Source organism: Lacerta agilis, chromosome 10, assembly GCF_009819535.1.
Source record: "Lacerta agilis isolate rLacAgi1 chromosome 10, rLacAgi1.pri, whole genome shotgun sequence".
NCBI lineage: Eukaryota > Metazoa > Chordata > Lepidosauria > Squamata > Lacertidae > Lacerta > Lacerta agilis.
The window spans coordinates 65,310,473-65,334,346 of record NC_046321.1 but is presented as its reverse complement, the minus strand read 5'-3'; the positions used below and the strand labels follow the sequence as shown (position 1 = coordinate 65,334,346).

General features: G+C 44.2%; 1 protein-coding gene across 18 annotated transcripts in view; it reads left to right on the top strand.

Moving 5' to 3' along the window:
• MAGI2 (membrane associated guanylate kinase, WW and PDZ domain containing 2) overlaps nt 1-23,874 on the top strand; it is a 600,602-nt gene that overhangs the window by 547,702 nt on the left and 29,026 nt on the right. For all 18 annotated transcript variants that reach the window (XM_033162889.1, XM_033162886.1, XM_033162885.1 and 15 more), the window contains 4 exons: nt 632-817; nt 3,799-3,955; nt 8,308-8,548; nt 10,591-10,734. In XM_033162889.1, coding sequence (XP_033018780.1) covers nt 632-817; nt 3,799-3,955; nt 8,308-8,548; nt 10,591-10,734 — 728 coding nt within the window. The remainder of the gene's footprint in view (nt 1-631; nt 818-3,798; nt 3,956-8,307; nt 8,549-10,590; nt 10,735-23,874) is intronic.

The window sequence follows — 23,874 nt, the reverse complement described above, 5'->3', positions numbered from 1 at the left end:
GTTTCGTTCTCATCCTGGGGCAAAGTTCTCAACCCGAGGTACTACTTCCGGGTTAGCGTTGTTTGTAACCCGAAATGTTTGTAACCTGAGGTACCACTCTGTGTGTGTGTGTGTGTGTGTGTGTGTGTGTGTGTTGGCAATGAGAAAGGGTGGACTAGAAGTTTCCTAAACAAATAAGTAAAAAAAATTAAAGACCTTTGAATCTCTGCTCTTCCAATTGACCTTTAGTCAACTAAACAGACGGCAAAGGGAAAATGCAGAAAAGGAAGGACATTTTCTCCTGGTTAATCTCGAAAAGAAGACTTATCCCTAATGGATGTCATGACTTCCAAAATGATGGTGGATACTTTACTTTGTTATTGGCATAAGCTCCAATAATGCTGATTTAGCTGTTGAGATTTTAGACAGAAACCCAAACCCACTGAAGTGGAAGCGCAGGGGGGGACGGGGACTGCATGCTGCAGCTGCTTACAAAGCAGAGTAAGACCGTCTAGACATTTCCCAGTGGAACCCATTTTGCCTACATGCAAACATTAGTTTACTTCCTTGTAACTGCTATCTTGTATCGACTGCCGTCTTAGGTTAACGGTGTGTGTGTATATATATATACATTTCTCCTTTTCTTTTCTAGCTGTACCCCATAAAATAGGCCGGATAATTGATGGAAGCCCTGCTGATCGCTGCGCAAAGCTCAAAGTCGGAGACCGGATCTTAGCTGTGAATGGCCAGTCTATTATTAACATGCCTCATGCAGATATCGTGAAGCTAATTAAAGATGCTGGTCTTAGTGTAACTCTTCGCATCATTCCTCAGGAGGGTAAGTAACTGACCCTTAAAACCCCGGAGGAAAATAGAAGTAGCAACCAATTAATCTGAACTGCACCCCTGGGAAAGCGAGGAAGTTGTTATATGTGCAGCCAGTGCGTGGCATTATATGAATGTTACTGCTGGATCCCCGCAGACCTTGCTAGAAGAGAATCTGAGCCCTTCAGAAACACTTCAAATGGCAAAAGTATATTTGAACCACCAGGAGAGGCCTTGATGAAGCACTGCAGGGTCTGCTCCTTTGCCTCCTGGGAGAACTAACATTATACAGCAGTTGGAAATAATCGCTAGCGTCCCCTGTTCCATTTTCACCCCACTTTACATAATTGCAACTCCACTGACGTCAGCTTTGCTTGGGTTTTTTTCCTCCCAGTTGTGCAACTGAGAACAGATACAAAACCACAGGAGCACTAACAGGACGACTCTTCAGCATTAGGAACTTGTCCTGCCAATGGTTTTGTACCTTGTGTACTCACAGAGTACACAGTGTTAAATTCTGCCCAAAATATGAGGAGAGCATTCTGATCTAATGGTGGTAATTTTGCTCATACCTTATTGCCCGGAAAGGCATAAATTCATCCTCCTTCCCCATTGCAAGCAACATAAGATACAGATTCCCACCCCCTCTCAGTTTTAACAGTTTGTCTCTTGTCACTGAATAAAATGTTTTAAAAATATAATAATTTTCACCATTTGATTAACTTAAACAGGCAGGATTCAAACTAAGTTAGTTGCACATTTATCACTGAAATCAACGTGAAAAATTCATAATGTTCCATTAAATTAAACGAAAATCAAGTTTGACTAACTTCATCTGGATCAAACTCAATGATAGCAAGCTGAATGGCCCTCCTTGGTCAGAAGGTTAACGGGCCGCTAGCAAATGATTGGTCATTTTCATTTATTATATTTTTTACCATTGTGAGGCGCTCTCTGGATTTTTTTGCCTCTAGTACAACAATGTCTCTGGCTGTCCCCACTGATAAATCACAGTACTCTGTTGTTGCTGTTTTTCTTCTATAAGAAAACTTACCTTTCAAGAAGGCTGGGGGCACTTTGGGGGGGGAGGGGCTTGGAACTGTCTGAAGACAAATCAAGTGTCTTCCTTAACTGCATCATGCAAAGGGCCATTGCTCAGTGATAGCGCACATGCTTTGGGTGCAAAAGGTCCCAGGTTCAATACCTGGCATTCTCCAGGCTGGGAAGTTTTCCTGCCTAAAACCCTGGAGAGCTGCTGTTAGTCAGTATAGACTAAGCTAGATGGACCAATGATCTGACTTGATATAAGGCAGCTTCCTGTGTTGTTTGCAACCCAGTGTTACTCCCCTAGCCAGTTCCCAAATTTTGGTACTGATAGCTAGCAGTGGGTGGCTGGACAGCAGCACTTACCTGATGTCCCAGCGCTGGCATTGCTGCAGTGCCCCAAGAGAGGGAGGGGCAAGGAAGTGACGAGGTTGGCATAGTGCAAGCACATTGGTAGGAACACCAGATTGGTTCTAGCTGTGTGTTTGCACCACACTGACCTCTCCCTCTTGTTATGCCACAGCAACGCCTCCTGCTGCTGCTGCTGCTGCTGCTGCTGCTGCTGCTGCTGCTGCTACAATGGGCTTATGCAGAGATAAATATAGTTGCAGACTATGCAAGACAGATTGGAGAAAAACAGATTTCTCTCTGACCATCTCTGCCCACAAAGCAATCAACATTTGGCATGAGAATTGTGTTCTTAGAGGTACAGGGCAAGGAGATGAGTTCTGTTTCATTAAGTAGTCTGTGTAGCTTTACATCCCAGTAGCACAATACTAAAAGACTAGAGGTGTTGAATACACAAGTTGAGTGATTCTGTAGCAATCTGTGTTGCTGGATGGATAACTCCTTTGCTTCCTGGAGATATTTTCCCTATTGGAAAAGTATGAAAAAGAACACTATATCATATACACATTTACAATATTTGTTAATATCCTATGCACCTAAGAGGGGCTGACCTTGTTTGGCAATGGCAAATGTTTAGCTGAATTCAAGGGCAGCTGATCCAGCCTACATAGTTCTGCTTTCCTGTCTGTCTTATTTGTCTAAATGTGCACTGCCCAACAGATTCAAAGTGGGTAATAGCAATTGTACATTAATAGCTGGCTAGATATTTAGGTACTTAGAAGTTAAACAGAGCATGGAGAATAGAAGAAGGAAAGCCTAAGAAAAGCGCAAAGAATATTATGGTGCCTTAGAAGACTGACAAAGATTTACTGTGACACGGGTGATCCTTCAGCTCCTTTTCGCTGAGTAAATAAGGCTGCAATCCTGTGCACACTTCCTCATGCACATGAACCCTGTGGGAAGTCTGTGATTGGTCTGTTAGTCATTCAAAACAGATCTTGAACATATATTTGGGAAAGCTATTATCTGTGGACAAATGGTTTTGAATCCCAGCAAGATTTCTCTCTTCCAGTTCCCTTTACTTTCACTATCATCTTCCTCTCCTTCTTACATCATGCTTCACAGGTCCAGGGGTCCAGATTTGAAACCTTGCATGAGCACGATATTATCTATTAAAATCTTCCATCGGATACTGTTGTGCTCACGTTTTAGACATGTGGGCCTAAGCCGTCTAAAGTTTCAACTGCAGAGCTGTAGTGAGCTGCTACGGGCTCTCATTTTCTCTCTTTTTCTCAAAATGGAACCTTTCCATATTTCTCTCTGCCCTTGGAAGGAACTCTGAGAAATGAAATGTGTATGTCAATTCCAACTGGGTTTTGAATAACACGCATGCCAGCCAGAGCGGGATGAGATTTCAAACACGATCAGATGAAGCTTTCTAAGTTCAGGTGTCTTAAAATCTAATTACAAGCCATGATAATAAAAGCAACAGAACATAAATTGTCTGAGATGGGGAATGACACGGCAATGATTGTCTCCCTTTGCCCTTTACCAAATGCCACGCGGTGACAGCTCTCTAATCACCAGTGTTCCGTTATGCAGAGCTGAACAGCCCAGCTTCCGCACCCAGCTCAGAAAAACAGAGCCCCATGGCACAGCAGCACAGCCCCATGGCTCAACAAAGCCCCCTATCCCAGCAGAGCCCCGTAACACAACCGGTGCCTCCACAGCCTCTGCAGTCCCAAGGACACGAAAACAGGTAAGGAAAGAGCAGGTGATCCAGCATTCTGATTTCTCCAGGTATACAATGAAAGACTGTGGTTCCCTGATGGTGGATTTGGAAGACCCTTTGGGTCAACATTTTGGCTCAGATCGGAATAGCCCTCCCACAAACAGAAGGGCTCTTTCCATTCGTGATCAGGAGAGGCTCCCACTCATGCATTGTTCCAGAGCATATTTTTAAGAAACAGAAGGAGCTACAGGAACTAAGTCAGGGAAGTACCTCCCCAACTCTTTGCGTGGCAATGTCCCTCCCTCCCAGTGGGAAATAATGACACGTGAGATGTAATATAGGTTTGATGGGCGGAACTTTATTGGTTATGGATGTTGAGCGCTATTGGCTTAGGCATTGGACCCTAACCGACTATATCCAACCCCAACCCGTGTGTTGGAAGTCCGGGAAGGGTTAACCACCAGGAAGGAGCCCAGTGATGCGTATCTGCTGGGACTCCCCCTGCGATCACCGTTAGGGGCGTGCCTTAGGCCCTAACCTCCCTAGGCTTCGGACAGGGCCACGCTCCCGGAATCCTTTAACGGAATACCCTTCAAATGAGGGGCAGGTGATGGCGCTACCTCCTCTTCTCACCTCTATTGATGTTTTCCAATGCCTAACCGCCAAACCAAAGTTGTGACGAGTTGCTACGAGGTAGGTGAAAAAACCGCCTTGGCTAGTCCAAGTGGAAAAAATCCTACCAGCCCCCTCCGCCAACCGAGGCAACCAACCGAAGTCCATAGCAAGGTCAAGAGCTAACCTAAAGGGCGGGTGGGTGGGAGAACCTTTGCAGCTGGGGTCCGGAGCGAAAGAGAGAGGATTCCCGCCGTTTCCTGCTTAAAGGGAAGCAGGACACACACCCCGGCCGACTGGATTGGTCAGCCTTCGGGCGATGTGGTGGGAATCCTTCCAGTCGCACAGGCCCCTGTGCATGTGATCAGGTCATGAATACCCACAATGCCACCTCCTGCGCATGCACGGAAGTGGTATTCTTTGAGAGGGACCATTCTTTGAGCAGAATTCCTCTCACAGGCTACCTGCATCCAGCCCTTTACACTAAGGCTACTCCACTTCCTGGCAGTGCGGTGTTGCGGGCAGGCCACAAGCTCTCCCTGTGCACAGCAGGGGCCTGGCAGTGCCCCCACGTCATAGGGAGTCCCCGGCTGCATCACACCCCCGGCCGACCAATCCGGTTGGCCGGGGTGTGTGGCTTACCTTTTTTAAGCAGCCACGCAGCCGGGGGTCTCTCTCTTGGTTCCTGCTTCCGCTGGACTACCTGCATGGGGGGCGGGAGTCTGATACAGTCGGTTCAATTCCAATGCCTAAGCCAATACCACTCACATTCTGTAACCAATAAAGTTGTGGCCTTAATTTGTCCATTAACCTAAAATACTGGTGTCCATGTCTTTCATTATTCAACAAATGGGGGAGGGTTCGGGGCCTTGACACACAATGAAACAGCACATAATTTGGTGATTACTTATCACTTGCTGTTAGTAGAACCTAGCGCAAATGGCACTTTGCCCATGTAGTAATTGCCAAAGCTTTCATTTGATGACTTTTGACACGATTTTACCTTATTCATGTTAAGAATTCTTATGGTACTGCCTCAGAATATTAGATCACTGGTTGCACTGCCAGATTCCTGACAATGTGACTTGCATTGTTGCTATAGAACACCTTATCATGTGAAAATGGTGCACAAAAGTTACTTTGAATGACCGCTACATCAGAAGTGGTCATGAGGGTCAGATATGGTTATGATGCTGTTCCATCTTTTTAATCTTAAAACTGACTCCCTCCCATGAGCCACACAAACAAACCAGTATTAGAAATCATTTTCTCAAGCAAATTTACAGCTTTCTTGGTTTATAGCAGATCATTAATCTCTGAATGTTAGTTACCAATCTACTATTTTGTATCCCTCATGGACACAAGTAAGAAAGCTCTACCTTAAAGGAAAGTATCAGGTTAAACGTCTATGGCCATTTTGTAATTTCCGGACAATTATATTTTGTCCTTGGATTAACTTTCATCTTGTAAAATGTGACCTAATACATTATCATTATAGTCACTTCACATCATTGATTTACCAATGTACCTCGTCCAAACCTTGGCCCAACAGTAAATGACAGTTTCAAAGTTCCTACACAGTGTTATAAAAAGGACTAATTAGTTGTGGTTCAAGTACAATGCTCTGTATGTCGTATTCATTTAACACTCCTACAAAATTAAGGCTGCAGTCCTAAACACACTTAACTGTAGAAGCAAGTTCCTTTGAAATCAGTGGGGTCTACTTTTAAGTAACGTGCTGGAGACTGAGATGCTAATGATGCAAAATCTTTATAAGGTACTTTTAAAAAGCTTAGGTGCACCCAGTGGGAGCTTTTGATTGTTAACTTCTTGTGCTTTTTGGAGAGTAGACCTCCTGATTCCTTAGCACAAACTGCTTCTGAACATATTTTCCATTTCAGAAGGTTGTAGGGCAAGATCTGAAGGAACCCAGTGCACCAACTTTGCTGAAGCCAAGTAGGCTTGGCTCAGGATGGCAGGCTGATGCCTTGTGCCCCTTGTGTATGCTGCCTTGGGTTCCAGGACAGAAGAACAGTGGGGCATAAATGTCAAATAGAAATAAAGAAACATTGCTACTACGAAGGATGAAGTCAGAGAAACGCAGGGCCAGAACTTCTGTAAGTGGGTGAAGCTAGTTGTTCAGTTCTTTGGATCCTTGACATTGAGTAGAGAACAGCTCAGTTTCATGTGGCCTTTGGCCTAGTGTCATCTGGGTGGCAAAGAGAGAGGAAAGGGGGGGTAGCTGAAAAAAGTGAAGAAAGGTGGGAGAAAGAGAGTGAAAGGAGTAGCAGAGAGGGGGAGAGGGAGAAGGGGAATGGCAGACTGGGGGTGACCCTACACCAGACATAGGCAAACTCGGCTCTCCAGATGTTTTGGGACTACAATTCCCATCATCCCTAAACTAACAGGACCAGTGGTCAGGGATGATGGGAGTTGTAGTCCCAAAACATCTGGAGGGCCGAGTTTGCCTTATGCCTGCCCTACACTCTTTTGACTCTGACCTTTGAAGATGCATGTGAATTTTTTATGCAGTTATTTTAAAAATATGGAATGGGGAACATTGCAATAAATGCCCACATTTGTTTTATTTAATCTTCAGGGCAAAAACTAGACAAACATTTATATTGCGCTTTCTGAAAATGAGTCTTGTTCCTAAGGGAGTGGTGTCTAGCCACACGCCAGCTTCAAAGAATGAAGGTGCTGCCAGTCTGGACTGCACTAGAGCGCATGTGTTCCCCCATACCAGCAGCCATTTGAGACAAAGCACCTACAGCTACCGTAGGACAATCAAAGAGGGAGGATAAGTATGTCCTCGCCAGCAACAGCTGGGAGGCAGAGGATGGTGCAGTCAGTGCTAAAAAAAACAAGCGCAGTTGCTGACTGCCCAGCTACCACCAGTCACATCTGTGCGTGGGCAACGAGACACTCTGCAGTTGCCTGCTTTCATTACACTGAGCAGGTCACAGTCTCCACTCGCCATTTACCAACCGTGGGCCTCATGCTTTTAACTACCCCCTTGATCTGGTATGGGGCCATTCCATGAAAAATGAGCCTGATAAGAATGCTAGATGAGCGCTGGACTTTGGTGAGGAAGATTCCAAACGTGCAGTCTAACCATTTTTTTAAAAGCTAAAGACAAAAGAAGTTTATTTTATGGACCTCCTTTTCAAAAGTCCACCCACGTAGTCTTCACAGAAGTGTTCAAGTTAAAAGTTTTCTGATGATTGTCCCACCCGTGACAGCATTTTTTCCTTAATTTTGTATCGTTAAATTTCTTAAACTTAATTCCTGATTGCATAGTTGTAACCAATAAACATTGATTTAAACAGATATGCTGTGTTTATCATTGATTCACCTCCCAACTCACAGAGTTTTTCCATAAATCAAACATCTCAAGCTCCATGTCCTTTTTTTGTCCCACCCGTGACAACACTTTTAACATTTAATAATAAAAATTTAGTAAAATGTTCAGTATCTTATTAAGAACATAGTTTAAATTTTGGTTGTTAATTTTTATGTATATTTACATTGTTACACATGTGTGAATACCAAAAAACATGGTCAAAGTGTCCCATCCGTGACAATGGAATGGCCCTATGGTCTCTCCTGACACAGATCATTTCCCACCCAATCCCAAATTCAGTTCACCTCATTTTGCAACCCAGCAGTATGCTTTTCATTTCTTGAAACGTATTTAACAGCTGCCCAGTTTTCAGTTTAAATAATGCCTTACTAAGGTTCCGACGTAACAATTCTTTATTGCTTAGTTATAGGTCCGAGGTAAAAGCAAGGCAGGATGTGAAGCCCGACATCCGACAACCTCCCTTTACAGACTATAGGCAGCCTTCAACGGACTATAGGCAGCCTCCGTTAGACTACCGACACCCTCCAGTTTTGGATTACCAGCAACCGCCACCTCTGGACTACCGACAGCCCCCGTTGATAGACTACAGGCAACATTCTCCTGACACCAGGCAATACCCTTTATCAGATTACAGGCAGCCCCAGGTATCTGTCTGTTTGTATCTATCGTTCTAATAACGTTTTTCCATTAAACCATGCCCAAAGCCGTTCATGATGGAGCTTGATACTTCTGTCTGTTGATATTTAATTGAAATCCCAAACCTAGTGGTTTGCATGCGGGAAAGGAGAAGAGACACCAGTCAGGGGTAGAGCATGGGCTTGGCATGTAGAAGGTTCGCAGGCTCAATCCCTGACATGCCCACTTAAACAAAGGCAATGGGAAAGGGCTCTGCCAAAGACTTTGGAAAGCTGCTGCCAGTTTGAGTAGACAGTACTGGACTAGTTGGTCTAATGAGTTAGTATAAGGCAGATTCACAGGATCAATTTAATTTTGAATGCATTGTTACGGGCAGTATCCAACTAACACGTTCCTCAGCACGAGGATTTCTACTTGTGCAATGGGCCTTCCCCCACTTTCCTTCCCTCCTCCCCAAATCTGCTGTGGAGGATTGGGGCAGGGGGAAACCTGGAACAGATTTTACATTACTCAGTGCTACTTTGGTAGGGCTGCCATATTTCAAGAAGTAAAAATCTAGACGATCGGTGGCCCAACAAAAGTTGTTAAGCTTTGATCGACAAAGAAGTTGTTGAGCTTATTTCGGGCAATCGCCACGAGGAGCCACCGGCCACTGAAGCTGCACTGAACTGCGCTCAGCTCCACAATCAGCTTCCTTTTCCTCCTCCTGTCACCGACACCGGCTGGGGGCTGCTACTCCCCTTCTTCCCCTCCGCAGCAGCAGCAGGAGGAGGAGGAGCTGGCCACTGGAGCTGTGCTACACTCAGCCCCATGCTTGGCCTATTCCGCCCCCTGATTGTTCTGAACATTGGGGAGGGCATCCCCAAATTGGAGGGGCAGCAGAGCAGGGCCCCTAGGAGTTGGCACCTATGGCGTGGATAAGCTCCAAGTATTCCTTTGTGGGGAAGCATTCAGACATGCAATCCTCCGTCACCCCATAGCCTAGGGAAAGCTTTCCTGCTTGGTTTTGCTAATTTTATAAAGTGGACCTGAGAGGAGGGGGAAAGAAATTTACACAGAGAAAGAGAGAGATTATTAATGCATCATGTATAATTCAGATTGAGAGTGCCTTGGTGATTCAGAAGGGTAAGAAAACTTCTGTTTATGTATACGTTTTTTAATATTTTTAAGAGAAGTGTTTAATACCCTCAAAATCTCCTTCACTGCCTTATCTGCAATCCACAGTTGAAATACTTAAGAGTTAAGCTGTTTTGCATCCCAATCATATAACCATTTCCATGGAAGTATGTCCCATTTATTTCACAAGGATTACTTCCAGGTTTTCTTTCCACTGATCGATCTGCCTGGGACAGATCTTAAGGAGCTATGGTTTGTGACACTGATTCGCCATAGGTATTGGCACACTCCATTCAAAGTGCTTATCTGCTGATATAACGGCTGCATTCAGACATCTCCCCCAAAGCAGCAAAAACATATAAAAACACCCATGTACCCAGTTCAGATACTTACCAGATAACAACAGCCTGTGTGGAGAAATAAGTACACTCCTTTCCTCTTCAACACACATCTAAGGCTGAAAACACAACCACCAGATTTGCATGATTCTTCCCAGTAAAACAACAAAAAAAGAACAAATGGTCTTTGGAATGAGGCCTTTTTGAGTATCAGCCTCCATGTGGACTACATGTATCACACATAATTTTAGTTGCCTTTCACCACGTGATAACTGCTGCCAACTAGTAAGTGTTTGAACCAGGCTGTAGCATCAAACATTAAAACAGATGTTGGGAACATTTGGCCTTTACAGATATTGCTGAACTACAACTTCCACCATCCCAGGCCACTGGCCATGTTTGCTAAGGGTGATCGGAGTTATAGTTCGGCAACATCTGGAAGGCCAAAGGTTCCCCATGCCTGCAGTAAATCAAGCTGAGTCACAAGTATTTTCATTTAATTTAGCTATGGGTTGAGAATTGTAGCCTCGATACAAGAAAATCACTCTCCATTCATTAAAATGATTCATTTCCCCCCCTGTTCTTTGACCATACAGGACTTTGATTATTTTACTGTGGACATGGAGAAGGGAGCCAAAGGATTTGGATTCAGTATTCGAGGAGGAAGAGAGTATAAAATGGATCTCTATGTGTTGAGGTTGGCAGAAGATGGGCCAGCAATAAGAAACGGAAGAATGAGGGTAAGCTGGGTTGAAGAGGCGGGAGCTAGCAGAGGTACTTGAAAGGAACGGCACAATCCAAACCCACAATCTTGCAGGATTAGAGAGTGTGGATTTGGCGGATCTTGGGCTGTCCCAATTTAGCAGTGGCTCAGCCAGCTCAGCCAGTCTAATGTAAGACAGTGTGAGTCCCCAAAAGGGGAAATTCTGGGGAAGGGGCAAGGAGAGACTTCCAAACCCCTTTCAGGTTTGTCATGTGACCAAAAACCTGGTGAAACATACACTGGTGGTATAAGTCCTTGAATCATGGAACCATAGAATTCTAGAGTTGGAAGGGAATCCAAGGTCCACAATCCCCTGCAATGCAGGAATCTCGGGTACATCATGCATGACAGATGGCCATCCAACATCGGCTTAAAAACCTCCAAGGAAGGAGAGTCCACAACCCTGCCAAGGGAGACTGCTCCACAGTCAAACTATTAGAAAGTTTTTCCTGCTATTTAGTAACTTGAAGCCATTAAGTCATATTCCTCCTGAATTGAGTTTTTACTAGGGGTGCACTATGGTGGCTTTCTATAGTTATGGTAACAACAACAAATAACAACAACAACAACAACAACAACAACAACAACAACAACAACAACAACAACAACAAATTTACTATTTATACCCTGCGCATCTGGCTGGGTTTCCCCAGCCACTATGGGCGGCTTCCAACAAAATATTAAAATACAATAGTCTGTCAAACATTAAAAGCTTCCCTAAACATGGCTGCCTTCAGATGTCTTCTAAAAGTCTGGTAGTTGTTTTTCTCTTTGACATCTGGTGGGAGGGTATTCCACAGGGCGGGTGCCACTACCAAGAAGGCCTTCTGCCTGGTTCCCTGTAACTTGGCTTCTCGCAGCGAGGGAACCGCCAGAAGGCCCTCGGCACTGGACCTCAGTGTCCGGGTGGAACGATGGGGGTGGAGACGCACCTTCAGGTATACTGGACTGAGGCCATTTAGGGCTTTAAAGGTCAGCACCAACACAAACGTACTGGTTGTTCTGCAACTATCATTGGACAAAGTCAAACGTACTTTGAAGAAAGCATGTGGAGGGTCAGGATGTCAGGCTGCAATTTTGTGTACACTTACTTGAAAATGACTCCCAGCCGGACTCAAAGCATGTAGGACTGTGCTGCATGAATGCTGCCCTGCAACTTTTTCTCTTAAACATCTCCCTCTCCAGAGTCTTGAGGTGGTACTTACGCTATACCTCCTCATCTGGGAGGGAGCCTCATTGAACTCTGTGGACCTTCCTTCTGGTGAAACACGTCGTACAGTATAGGGTTGCATTGTCAGAAAGTTAAAAAGATGCCTGCGCCTGATTACTCATGCATAATAGTCCATGGAGCTCATCCAAATGTTCAGAGGCTGCTCTTTCTTCTTGATGCAGGAAATAGCTTCTCTTAATGTAAAGTTATTTTTAGCCCTGGAAACCATAATTTTGCAGTGATCTCTATGCAACTAAGGGTTTTCCTCGGGAATTAATCTATGAGACAGCACTCAGGGACTTGAGAAGGGCAATATCTAAATATTAACTACCAGCCTGTAGAGTATTTTGTTTACTTTTTTATTGCAAACTATGTATTTGTTGTTGGGCTTTGTGTGAATGATCAGAAAGAGACCTGAGAACTAAAAATAGAGGCGTTCATAATCATTCCAAAAGTGCTACCTTTAAATAGGGAAGAAATAACACAAAGATAAACAAGACTCTTCCATCGTGCATTGTGGATTTGATGATGCCTCTACTCCCTGATACCCCCGGATTTGTTTTGCAGTTTCTTTCTGACAATATATAAGCATCCTATCGGGGGGGGGGGGGAACCTGCCATATATTGCACCTTTCATTCATGACACACTGAATTGGGGGCAGAGAGGTACTCCTCCTAATTCTACACTCACCAAAATTGCCCATGCCTTCAAAGTACAGGTGGTGCTTAAGCTATTGAGGAACTAACTCTGGTGGTTTCGAAGCACTTCACTGTAAATGGGTGCTTTTGGGGAGTGTGTAGCCTTTTGCGTCGCACAGTGAGAGTTTGTCATCATCAATAAAGCATTACCCAAAAGCATTCTACCCTAAGGTATCTGTGAGTCAGAGAAGGCTGCAGTTGGCTGGGATGCTTGGAGCTCATTCAGCAAACTCATGCGAGAGAGAAAAGCAGGTGAAATAAAAAGAAACGGCAGTCCTGCATTTAACAGGATGTGCAAGAGCCTCTTTGGTGAGGCTCACTGGATGGGTCAATAGACCCAGTACAAATAAAGGAACTAAGAATGCTGGGTACACAAGACTGATGGAACTGAACTCATCAGAGATTAGAGAAGAGGTGTTCATTTATAGAAGAAACATTGGGAACACCAAAGGGTAAAAAAAACAATTGAAAGTGCAGCCGGGAACAGAAAGCAAACAGGACGCATTTGTATTCAACAAGTGCAACGGATCAAAGCCTCCTGGGTGCTGAGAGCAAAATTACAGTACAATCTCATTTTCTAGTTGCCCCAGACATTCCGCTAATAAAATATTTGAGTAAACAGAACTCTTTACTTAGGTTACATTGATATAGAGATATTCAAGTCAACATACAGCTGAAATTACCTGAAGATGTTTTCTTTTCCGTAATCAATGTTTCTGATATGACGGTGCTCTAGTGGTTAAGAGCTGTAGACTCGTAATCTGGTGAACCGGGTTCGCTTCCCCACTCCTCCACATGCAGCTGCTGGGTGACCTTGGGCTAGTCACTTCTCTGAAGTCTCTCAACCTCACTCACCTCACAGAGTGTTTGTTGTGGTGGGGAGGGAAAGGAGATTGTTAGCCGCTTTGAGACTCCTTAAAGGGAGTGAAAGGCCGGGATATCAAGTCCAAACTACTACTACTTCTTCTTCTTCTTCTTCTTCTTCTTCTTCTCCTTCTCCTTCTCCTTCTATTCAACATGTTTCTCTGCTGCTAAGGAGTCTCGCAGTCTCTATGCCAATTCCTGAAATATGAGTGTCATATTTGAAAGCTTATCAGCTGCCAACTACCTTAGCCCTATGTGTCCAGTTTGCATACATCATGGGCTCTGTTCAGAGTTTCTAGTGAATGTGCAGAGGATGTGGGGGCCAGCCAGCAGTCACAGTCTGCTCCATGTACCTATTGCACACAGACTGCCCATCAGCCTGGAAGGTCACTGGGTGACCGTGGAACAAGTCACTTGCATCTCTCAACCTAACATGCCCCAACAAAGTTGTGAAAATGACCGAGGATAAGTATAGTAGTTTACAGAGGCTGTCTATAATCATTAACTAGGAAGCCACTGGCAATTCAGATACTGTAGTTCCTGCCTGAAAATTGTGCATCGCCTGTGGTCTGAACCGTACATTTAAATTAATCTGCTTCTAATAAACCTCAAAACTCACGATCTATGTTTAACCATCCTTTGTTTTCTGAAGCAGACTCTGAAGGCATTTGAAGGACTTTATCCTAATTCCCTGCTTCATATATCATTATCCAGTTTTAGCAAAACTGGCATTGGATTCTGACTGCTCTGATAATTCTTGAAACTAAATTGAGCACTAATGCCTGAGTTACACAGCACACTAAAGTGTGGCAAGGGGCACCAGTTTGCTAGTTTCCCGCAAACACTCGTCCCAAGCAGACTTGTATTGACAAAGAGACATAAATTGGCGAGATTTATTGTATACACAACAAAGAAATGCAAAATGAGTTCCTCTAGGATGCTAAATCTATTTCAGCTGTGCAGTTGATGCTATCATAAATCAGAAGCAAATGGGTGATCCATTATACAGTATGGACAATCCACAGAATCTATTTCAGGGAAAATAAGAGGGAAGGAACAAGATTGCTGTTATATATGGTTGACTTGATTCTCCAGAACAACTCAGGTTGTCTTGTTAGAAATGTCTTTAGAATCTCATGGGTCAGAGGAAATCTTTAACAGCAGCCACAAAAGAAAGGTCAGCTAATAATCTCAACTTTTAATGTAACTTTTTTAAAAATAAAAAAAAAATGAAATTTCAAACAGAATTGTTTTTGAGACTGCATTATCTGCCGGAGTTATACACACTTTGGGCTCTGTGGAGTGGATTAGCATGACCGTTGGTAAATTATACATTGTTGTTGTTTAGTAGTTTAGTCATGTCTTCCACTGCCTCCCACAGTTTGGTCAAAAATTATACATTAGTGTTTGAAATAAGTTCTTAAAAGTATAGCTCTCATCTAAGATGCTGCACAACATTCATGCTTTTAAGTCTTCTGCCGTTAGAATATCACAGGCAGTTGTAACCTTTTAAATATTTTAAATTGCAATCTAGAAAACATTTCTGCCTCACGTTAGGGGAGAGCAGCGCGCCAGCTCTCGAAAAATTAGTGCAACATGCTCCATACCATAAAAAGGGGCATTGTAATGATATGCTATATCTCTAAATATCCTACCTGGAGGCTAGGCCTTTGCACCAACATAAAAACAGAACATGATTCCCAGTGAGACAAATGAGAAGCTCTTTGTGACAAAAAGCAAAGGCCTAGCAAGCAGAGAAAACAATGAGGGGCATCATTATGCCACACTGCTGTATGGATGTCAGCTCTGCACACGTCCCTCTCCATCTCATGCACAGGAGCTGACTGGACTGGCAGCTGAATCTTCCTTCAACACTGGCAATGGGGTAGCATCGCCCATCTGCACCAAAGGGCAGTTTAGGAGATTCCTTGCAGGTCATGGGACACACAGCTCTAATCTCTCCAGCTAAGAGCAATGGCCAGTGGCTCAAGAGGAGCTTCCACAGCTCCCCACTCTATCAGCCACCTGAGGTGACTGCCTCACTCTGCCTAGTGGTAGGGCTGAAAAAAAATGTCTGGGGGTTGGGAAAGACTTGGGGAAGGGAAGGTCGTGTGCAGATCTTGTCTGGGATCAGGAATTTAGGTGGTGTTGCCCTTGAAGACAATTCAGAAACGTCATCTTGGCAGAATACAGTGGCCAGAATCCTGATTTGGATTCCTTTTAGAACTCAGTTTGGTTCTTGATTGAAGTTAAGGTGCTCACGCTAGTGTTTGAACAACTTAAGCCCCAGATATCTGAAAGACCACTTCCTTGTGTCAGGGACTGGCTGGCTGAAGAGGAGTGGTGGGAGGCACCAGCCAGGGAGCCCCCTAGGGAAGCCTGAGAAGAGGAAGGCTCGGAACCAGGGGAGTGGGACACTGAGGAGAGGTCAGGGGGGGAGGGGAGGAATGGCTGGAGGCTGGAAGATGCAAGCAGATGTGAGTGGACAAGAAGAGCCAGGTGCAGAAAGCAAGACAGGCTTTGCTGATGAAGCGGGAGGAGAGGACAGTATTTGCAGAAGTTGCCCAGGAGCTTGCTGTTCCTACTGAACTGAGCAGAGAAGGCTTTGCAAGTAGCAGAACAAAGGGCACAGAGTTTAAGTTTTCAGCTGTAGTTTAAGGCTGCTAGGGAAACTTTGAGCTGAGGAGTAGGTAGGGTCTTAGGAGGACATAAAGGAACTGGCAACTGCTTGGTGGAAGCAAGTTTGGTTGGTAGGCAGTGCCGAGCTGTTAGCCATGTTCCTAATTTTATTGTACACATGTTGTACATTGACAATAAAGGTGGTATTACTACTACTACTACTACTACTACTACTGAACTTGTGTTGGTTAGGGATGCCATATTTCAAGAAGTGAAAATCCGGACACAAAAGTTGTTAGCTATTTTTTTGGGATATTCGCCAAAAATTCAACACTTCCAATATCTCAGGAGGATACTGGTTAAATTTGGACAGCTGTAGAAAAAAGAACACCTAAAAATTAACTATGATAAAACCAAGGACACTGTATTTGGCAAGAGGACTACCAAATCCATGTGGACTCTAGACAGTCACACCCTTGAGCAAGTACCCAGATGGGAAGTCATCATGGAAACCCCATCTGGAAGCAATTAAGCTAATATCTGTCCGTTCTCCTGGGCAGCTGTCTAGGTTCTTCCATTCAAAGGGCGGGCAGTTAATCAATCCAGTTATTAACCCATTGGCCTGATCCAGCTGGCCTTGTCCAACATTCTTATGGCTTGCTTGAGGCCACCTAGTAAGTGAATGGCTAGAGCAAAAATTGAGCTGAGGAACTCTTCAGCTCCCATCCATTACGCTACACCATCCACCAATGGCAACAGCCTGTGCGTTGGATCTGCTGTAATGAGATCCATTATGTGAGGACTGCTTTAATGAGTTAACTTTCACTGAGAGAGGGGCTTTCGGCTCAGGAGAGAGGGAGCCCCATGCTATGGGGAAAGTTGCACAATGCGGGGCCCTTCCCAGGCTGCCTCTTTCTATCGGAAGGAAGGATGAAAAAAAGTAATAAGATATTGAATATTTAATTTGGAAGCTACAGTGCACATATAAATAGGAGATGTCACTTTCCATAGGGTAATTAGTCTCTTTCAAGAGGTTTAATTATAAAATGCATTAAGGAGATGGCAGACAGCAGTGCCCTTTGTGCACAATCATCGGGGGCTGTTTTTACCATTAAATTTCCCCACTTAACGCAGGTTGAAAGCCCGCATATGCAATTACCTTCATTTCTGGTGCAGCAGGGAAGCGGCACACCTGTAATGAGTTTTTTTTTTTGTTGGCAGAGGCCTGCTCATTCAAGAATGGCACAGCAGGCAACTTGCTTTTTAAGTTAGGCAACTGTAATTGCTTAGACACGTCATAAACCAACCATGCACGTCGGCTGAAAATATTTACTAACCTGCTAAGCACATCTAGTAACCTACGTTCATCAAAAGGCCCAATTAATGCCTGTCTTTCCCACTGACCCCCACCACAATTCAGCTCTTTCCTCAATATTCCTTTGATTCCAATTCCTAGATCTTTATTCTGTTGCCGATTTTCCAGGCTCTCACAGGGAAGTTGGAAGCTGAGTCAGAGCCATGGTTCCTCTGGCTCAGTATTGCCTGCCCTGGCAGACAGAGGCTCCCCAAGGTTCATTCCCAGACATCACTGGAGTTCCTGAGGAGTGAACCCTCCCTCCTCCAGGAATACTTCACACGATACGTTTCCTCATTGTAAAATGATTCATGCACGTACACAGAGCAAAACGTGTGGTGGGAAGAAAGTGAGGTGTTTCTCCCTCTCCCATAATACTAGAACCTGGGGTTAATACTCCCATAATACTAGAACCTTCAATTAATGAACTTGAATGGCTTTGAGAGAGGATTAGGCAAAGTCATGGAGGATCGGGCTTTGCATGGCTACCAGCCATGATGCCTAGGTTCTACGACCATGGTTGGAGACAGTATGCCTCTGAGCACCAGGTGCTGGGAATCAGAAACAGAGAGGGTGCTGTTGCGCTCAGGTCCATCTTCTGGGCTTCCCATAGCCATCTCGTTGGCCATTGTGAGAACAGGATGGTGGACTTTTGGCCTGATCCAGCAGTCTGGTTTTTCTAAAGGCAGCCTCCACAAACTGTACAGCTGTACAAAGTCATTGCAGGATCTTTCTGCGCCCCTCTAAATTTTGTTTGTTTGTTTATTAGGTTTGTATACTGCCCTTCATCTGAAGCTCAAAGAGCGGTTCACAACACAAAAAATACAAAGTGAAAACACAAAATACATTAAAAAGCAAAACAAACCAATAACCCCATTCCCACATACATACCCAAAAGGCCACAGAATGTTAATCAGCCAAAGGCCTGGTTGAAGAAAAAATGTATTTGCCTGGCACCTAAATACATGAAATGAAGGCGCCAGGTGAGCCTCCCTGAGGAGGGCATTCCACAAACAGGGAGGCACTGCAGAAATGGTCTGTTCTCATTCTGCCACCCTCTAGACCAGAGGTCTCCAAACTATGGTCTGTGGGCCGGATACGGCCCACGGGACTCCATTATCTGGCCCGTGGCAACCCCCGCTGCCTGCTGCTGCCATCCGCTCTCACCAGCACAGCTGTCCACTTCCAGGTCGGAGGAGCACGGGAAATAGCATGCGCAAGCGTCATTTCTGGTGCACTTCCGGGTCGGGGGAGGCCCGTGCGCATGCGCACAAGCTATTTCTGTTGCTCCTCCGACCCAGAAGTGCGCCAGAAATAGCATGTGCGCACGCATATGGGTGCGCGCTCCCCCGCCCTCCAGCCCACCACGTGATTAGCACTGGAGACACTGGCCCGAGGCCCGGTAAGTTTGCTGACCCCTGCTCTAGACCTCTCATAGAAGAGATGCCTCAGAGGATGATCGCAGGGTCTGAGTCCGTTCCAATGGGCAGAGGCAGTCTTTGAGGTATTGCACTCCTAAATTGTTTAAGGCTTTATAGGTCAAGACCAGCACTTTGAATTGGGTCCAGAAACCAATTGGCAGTCAGTGCAGTCTGGCCAGGATCGGTGTAATATGCTCAAATCCTGGTGAGCAAACTGGCCACCGAATTCTGCACCAGACCAACTAGTCTTCCTCGCCCCCCGCCACCAAAAGAAATGCTTCCCCTGCATCTCATGTAGTGCCAAACCAGAATCCTAAGGGGAAAGTAATCAGAAATGCAGTTCTGCCGGATCAATATAAATACACTTATCTGCGGGAACCTGGCATGTCAAAGAAAATAATATAGCTATTTATTGGGAGAAATATAGTAGGAAGTTTATTAATGATTTACCTGCTAAATAGAGGGTTAAAAGAAAAAAGTACATACAAATGTTGCATACATCTGAGTCTCTTTATTTTAATGGTTTTTAAAAGCTTTACCATTTTATTTGTAATTAACCTATCAATAAAAATGTCACTTAGATGCTCCCTAGGAATATTATCTCCTCATTATTGTCACAAAACAGGCCGCTCAATTTCATAGCTCAGTTGTTCCGGAGCCTGGCTGGAGAATCTGAATTAATCTGAACTGAAATGGCTTTTTCTTTAAAGCAACACACCCTCCTGCTTTCATAAATATAAAAGAAAAGAGTAATTAAGACACAGCTTACAATGGATCAAAAATGCAAACGAAGTTTTTGTGTGGGGGTGTGACACGAACACTGTGTTCTGATGAAAGCCTGCATTTTATTTTTGGGGTGTGCCGACACCAAGCAGCTAGGTACATGAGTGGCTGGGCATGGCAACTCCCGCATCTCCACCCTAAATATCATCGCAGATCCTTGGCTCCCAGCCCCCTTGCCACCCAAGCCTTCCCTTTCCTGAATATTCCTCCCTGAAACAACACACATTCCTCCACTTCCCAATAAATATTCCATGCATATGCAATGTAAAAGATACAGCCAAACATGAGGTTATTATAGCAGTTTAATGTCCTCTACTCTCCAACTTAACAGATTGTCCCAGAGTGAGCCATAGATAGCTAATGTTGAGGGAACAACATTGTCCTTTCCAGTGTGCAGAATAAACATGTACCATAATGTATCAAAGTCATCTTTGCTCTTTGTGTTCCTTAGCACTCTAAGATGCTGGGTTAGTTTCGCTGTAAGATTGTTCCACAATCTATTCCACCCTGCCTCTGTAGAGTCAAGTTAGTAGCTGTTTTCCAATAATATTAATATCACTCTAGCTGCAGACATTAAAAAGTTTAGAAGGCCCTTAAACAGTAAATTATTTGGGTCATCTATAAACAGATTTAATAAAGCTAACTCCAGATCGGGTTGTATTACCTGTCCTGTAATAGAAGAAAGATGATTTTCCAAAGCAATTGTACAGGATTTCATTTTGGTCATGTATGGAAATACGAACCTAACTGTTGACATCCTCTGCATCATAAACGACTTGAACGGGAGCTGAACCTGTGTAGCAGCATCTGTGCATTGTTTAAAAACTATTTTCACTCATTTTTGCTGACAATGACTTAAAAGGTTTTGCCAGTGTGCGTAATCAATTTTGCAGTATAAATCCATTTCCCATATAGATTTTAATGAGATTAGATCTGCTGTCATCACGTTGCAGATAACTTTGTAGATTTTTGAGAGTATTTTTATTTATTTATGTGTAGATATAATTTAGAATTGAGGGATGCAGGTGGCGCTGTGGTCTAAACCACAGAGCCTAGAACTTGCTGATCCGAAGGTCAGCGATTCAAATCCCCGCGATGGGGTGAGCTCCCGTTGCTCGGTCCCTGTTCCTGCCAAAAAGTGCAAGTAGATAAATAGGTACCACTCTGGCGGGAAGGTAAATGGCGTTTCCATGCACTGCTCTGGTCCGCCAGAAGTGGCTTAGTCATGCTGGCCACATGATCAAGATGAGCACTGCACCCCAGAGTCGTCCGTGGCTGGACCTAATGGTCAGGGGTCCCTTTACCTTTACTTTTATAATTTAAAATTAGTTGTTCAGTAGCTTTTAAGGGTCTGGTGACTAGAGGCAATTGACCTCACACTTCCCTGAGTGAAGTTGCATTTGATGTTGGATCCTTTCCCATCTTAAGTCAGAATGGTCAGGAACAAATAGCCCATCGGCTGAAATGCTGCTAGCAACCAGGACTTTTTTTCAGCCGGAACTCACCAGAACTCAGTTCTGGCACCACTCAGGTGGGCGCCATTGCCATTCTAAGAGAAAGAATGAGGGAGACATTCATGGTGAGTTCTGGCACCTCTTTTTCTACCAATATAGCACTGCTAGCAACTATAGGAATGTAGAATCTCTTGAGCAGAAACTGCATTTTTAATCTAACCAGTATAGGAGAGTTACAGGTAGGTAGCCATGTTGGTCTGCCATTGTCAAAACAAAATAAAAAATAAAAAAATCCTTCCAGTAGCACCTTAAGTAACTGCCAACTTCATGGGCCACTACTGCTATGAAAGGGAGTTTTCTAACTCTTAGAATTGTTAGGTCTCATAAGGGCTGTGACTCTGCATGCACATGCTTTTTATAAAGTAGTGTCAAGGATCAAAGCAAGATTCGTCATCTGCTAGAACCTAGGAGAAAATAGCCACACAATTTGTGTTTTTCAGTCATTGAATGTGACTTGAAAAAATAATATCTCAAGGACATTTGTTTAAGGTAGCACTGGCATGCATTGGTGTCCATGAAAAAAGCACACCAATGGCTTTCCCGTTACAGTGGTACCTCGGGTTAAGAACTTAATTCGTTCTGGAGGTCCGTTCTTAACCTGAGGTACCACTTTAGCTAATAGGAGCCCCCACTGCCGCTGCGCAATTTCTGTTCTCATCCTGAAGCAAAGTTCTTAACCCGAGGCACTATTTCTGGGTTAGTGGAGTCTGTAACCTGAAGCGTCTGTAACCCAAGATACCACTGTACTTGTATGAAGAGTGAAAGCGCTTAGGAAGGAGCTGGTGAGAAGCACATTTGGGAGGCCCACCAATGACATGCAGGTCCTGCCAGCCCCACCACCCACATCATTTTAGTGTAGATGTCTGAGGCAAGGAAGCCTTTGTACATCTCTCTCTGTGCATAGCCAGACCTAGGCCCTGGGGCCCTGCAGGATCCTGATTTCAGAATCCAGGAAACTTACACTGATAGAGGTCTACACACAAAGGCTTCCCAACCGTGGACATCAATGCTAACAAACAAATCCAGCTCCAATCAGATAGGGAAGGGTAAGGTAGCTTCATTGGGGGGTGGGGGTGGAGAGAGAGTGTGTGTGTGTGTAAATCATTCGGATTCAAATATTACTTAGATTTCCACCCAAAATTCTGAGTTGATTTTCAGATACCTCCCATAGTGAGAATTGTCTCCATGCTCTCAGGGAGAGCTCTCCCCATGCTGAGCTATTGCAGAGCAGGTGTGTTGCTCTGGTTTTGATAAATGTGCTTATTTAATCTGCTCAGCCATGTGTCCTGCTCTCCAGCAGCTCTACTTGTTTAGAAAATCCCATCTAAGTTTTATGACATTCTGTGCTGCAGTGATCAAATGTCCCAACAAAATGAGCTGCTGTTGTTCTGTTGATACTGTGCTTCTTTGACTGAGCCCACATGCTCTTGTTCATGTGGGTGATAACCTCTGGCCCATCAATACGCAAGAAAACAGACAGCTGTGGGGTTTAGGGAGCCCTGGTGTCGCATTGGCCGTTCTTATCAGTGTAGCTTGTTTGACAAATCAAGCTACTCGTTCATGGGAACTAGTTTCTAACATGTTTCTCAAAAAAAACACAAGGCAGAGCAGTTATAAATATAGAGTGCACATATGGCATAAAAGAAGCAGCTTGTGACCTAGGTATGAATTATGCTGAAGTTAAAAAAAAGAAGGCCAGCTTATTGATTTGTTATTTTATATATTTCTATTCCAATTTCAGGGTGCCTGCAAGGCAGCTCATAGGCTAACAGCAATCCAAAACAGTAGGAACAGCAATAAGATAAGATAAGATAAGATAAGATAAGATAAGATAAGATAAGATAAGATAGATAAGATAAGGTGGAGAAGACTCTTGAGAGTCCCATGGACTGCAAAAAGATCAAACTTATCCATCCTTAAAGAAATCAGTCCTGAGTGCGCACTGGAACGGCAGATCCTGAAGTTGAGGCTCTAGTACTTTGGCCACCTCATGAGAAGAGAAGACTCCCTGGAAAAGACCCTGATGTTGGGAAAGATGGAGGGCACAAGGAGAAGGGGATGACAGAGGATGAGATGGTTGGACAGTGTTCTCAAAGCGACTGGCATGAGTTTGGCCAAACTGCGAGAGGCAGTGAAGGATAGGGGTGACTGGCGTGCTCTGGTCCATGGGGTCACGAAGAGTCGGACACAACTGAATGACTGAACAACAAGATGATAAGATATCTTTATTGTCATTGTACAAGTACAAGCACAATGTTGTACAAGTGCACCAAAATTGAATGCCATCTCATAAAAACAAGGCAAAAAACAAAAAACACATTTTCAGCCAAACATGCACATACATACACACCCATCACAACTCTCCAAGGTCATATTATCTGGTTACAGCATTTAAGATGGTTATAGCTCTGGGGTAGAAACTATTTTTAATCTATTTCTTCTTGCTTTAATTGTTCTATATCTCTTGGCCGAAGGCAGTGGTGCAAAAAGACTGTATCCTGGATGAGATGGATCCTGTAAAATATTGTTTACTTTTTTAAGGCAGCTGGAACTGTATAGTTCTTCCAAAGATGGGAGAGGGTGATAGTACGAAACATAAAAAGACATTAACAGTAATAACAGCAGCAAATAAAAAATCTGCTAAACCAGGGAG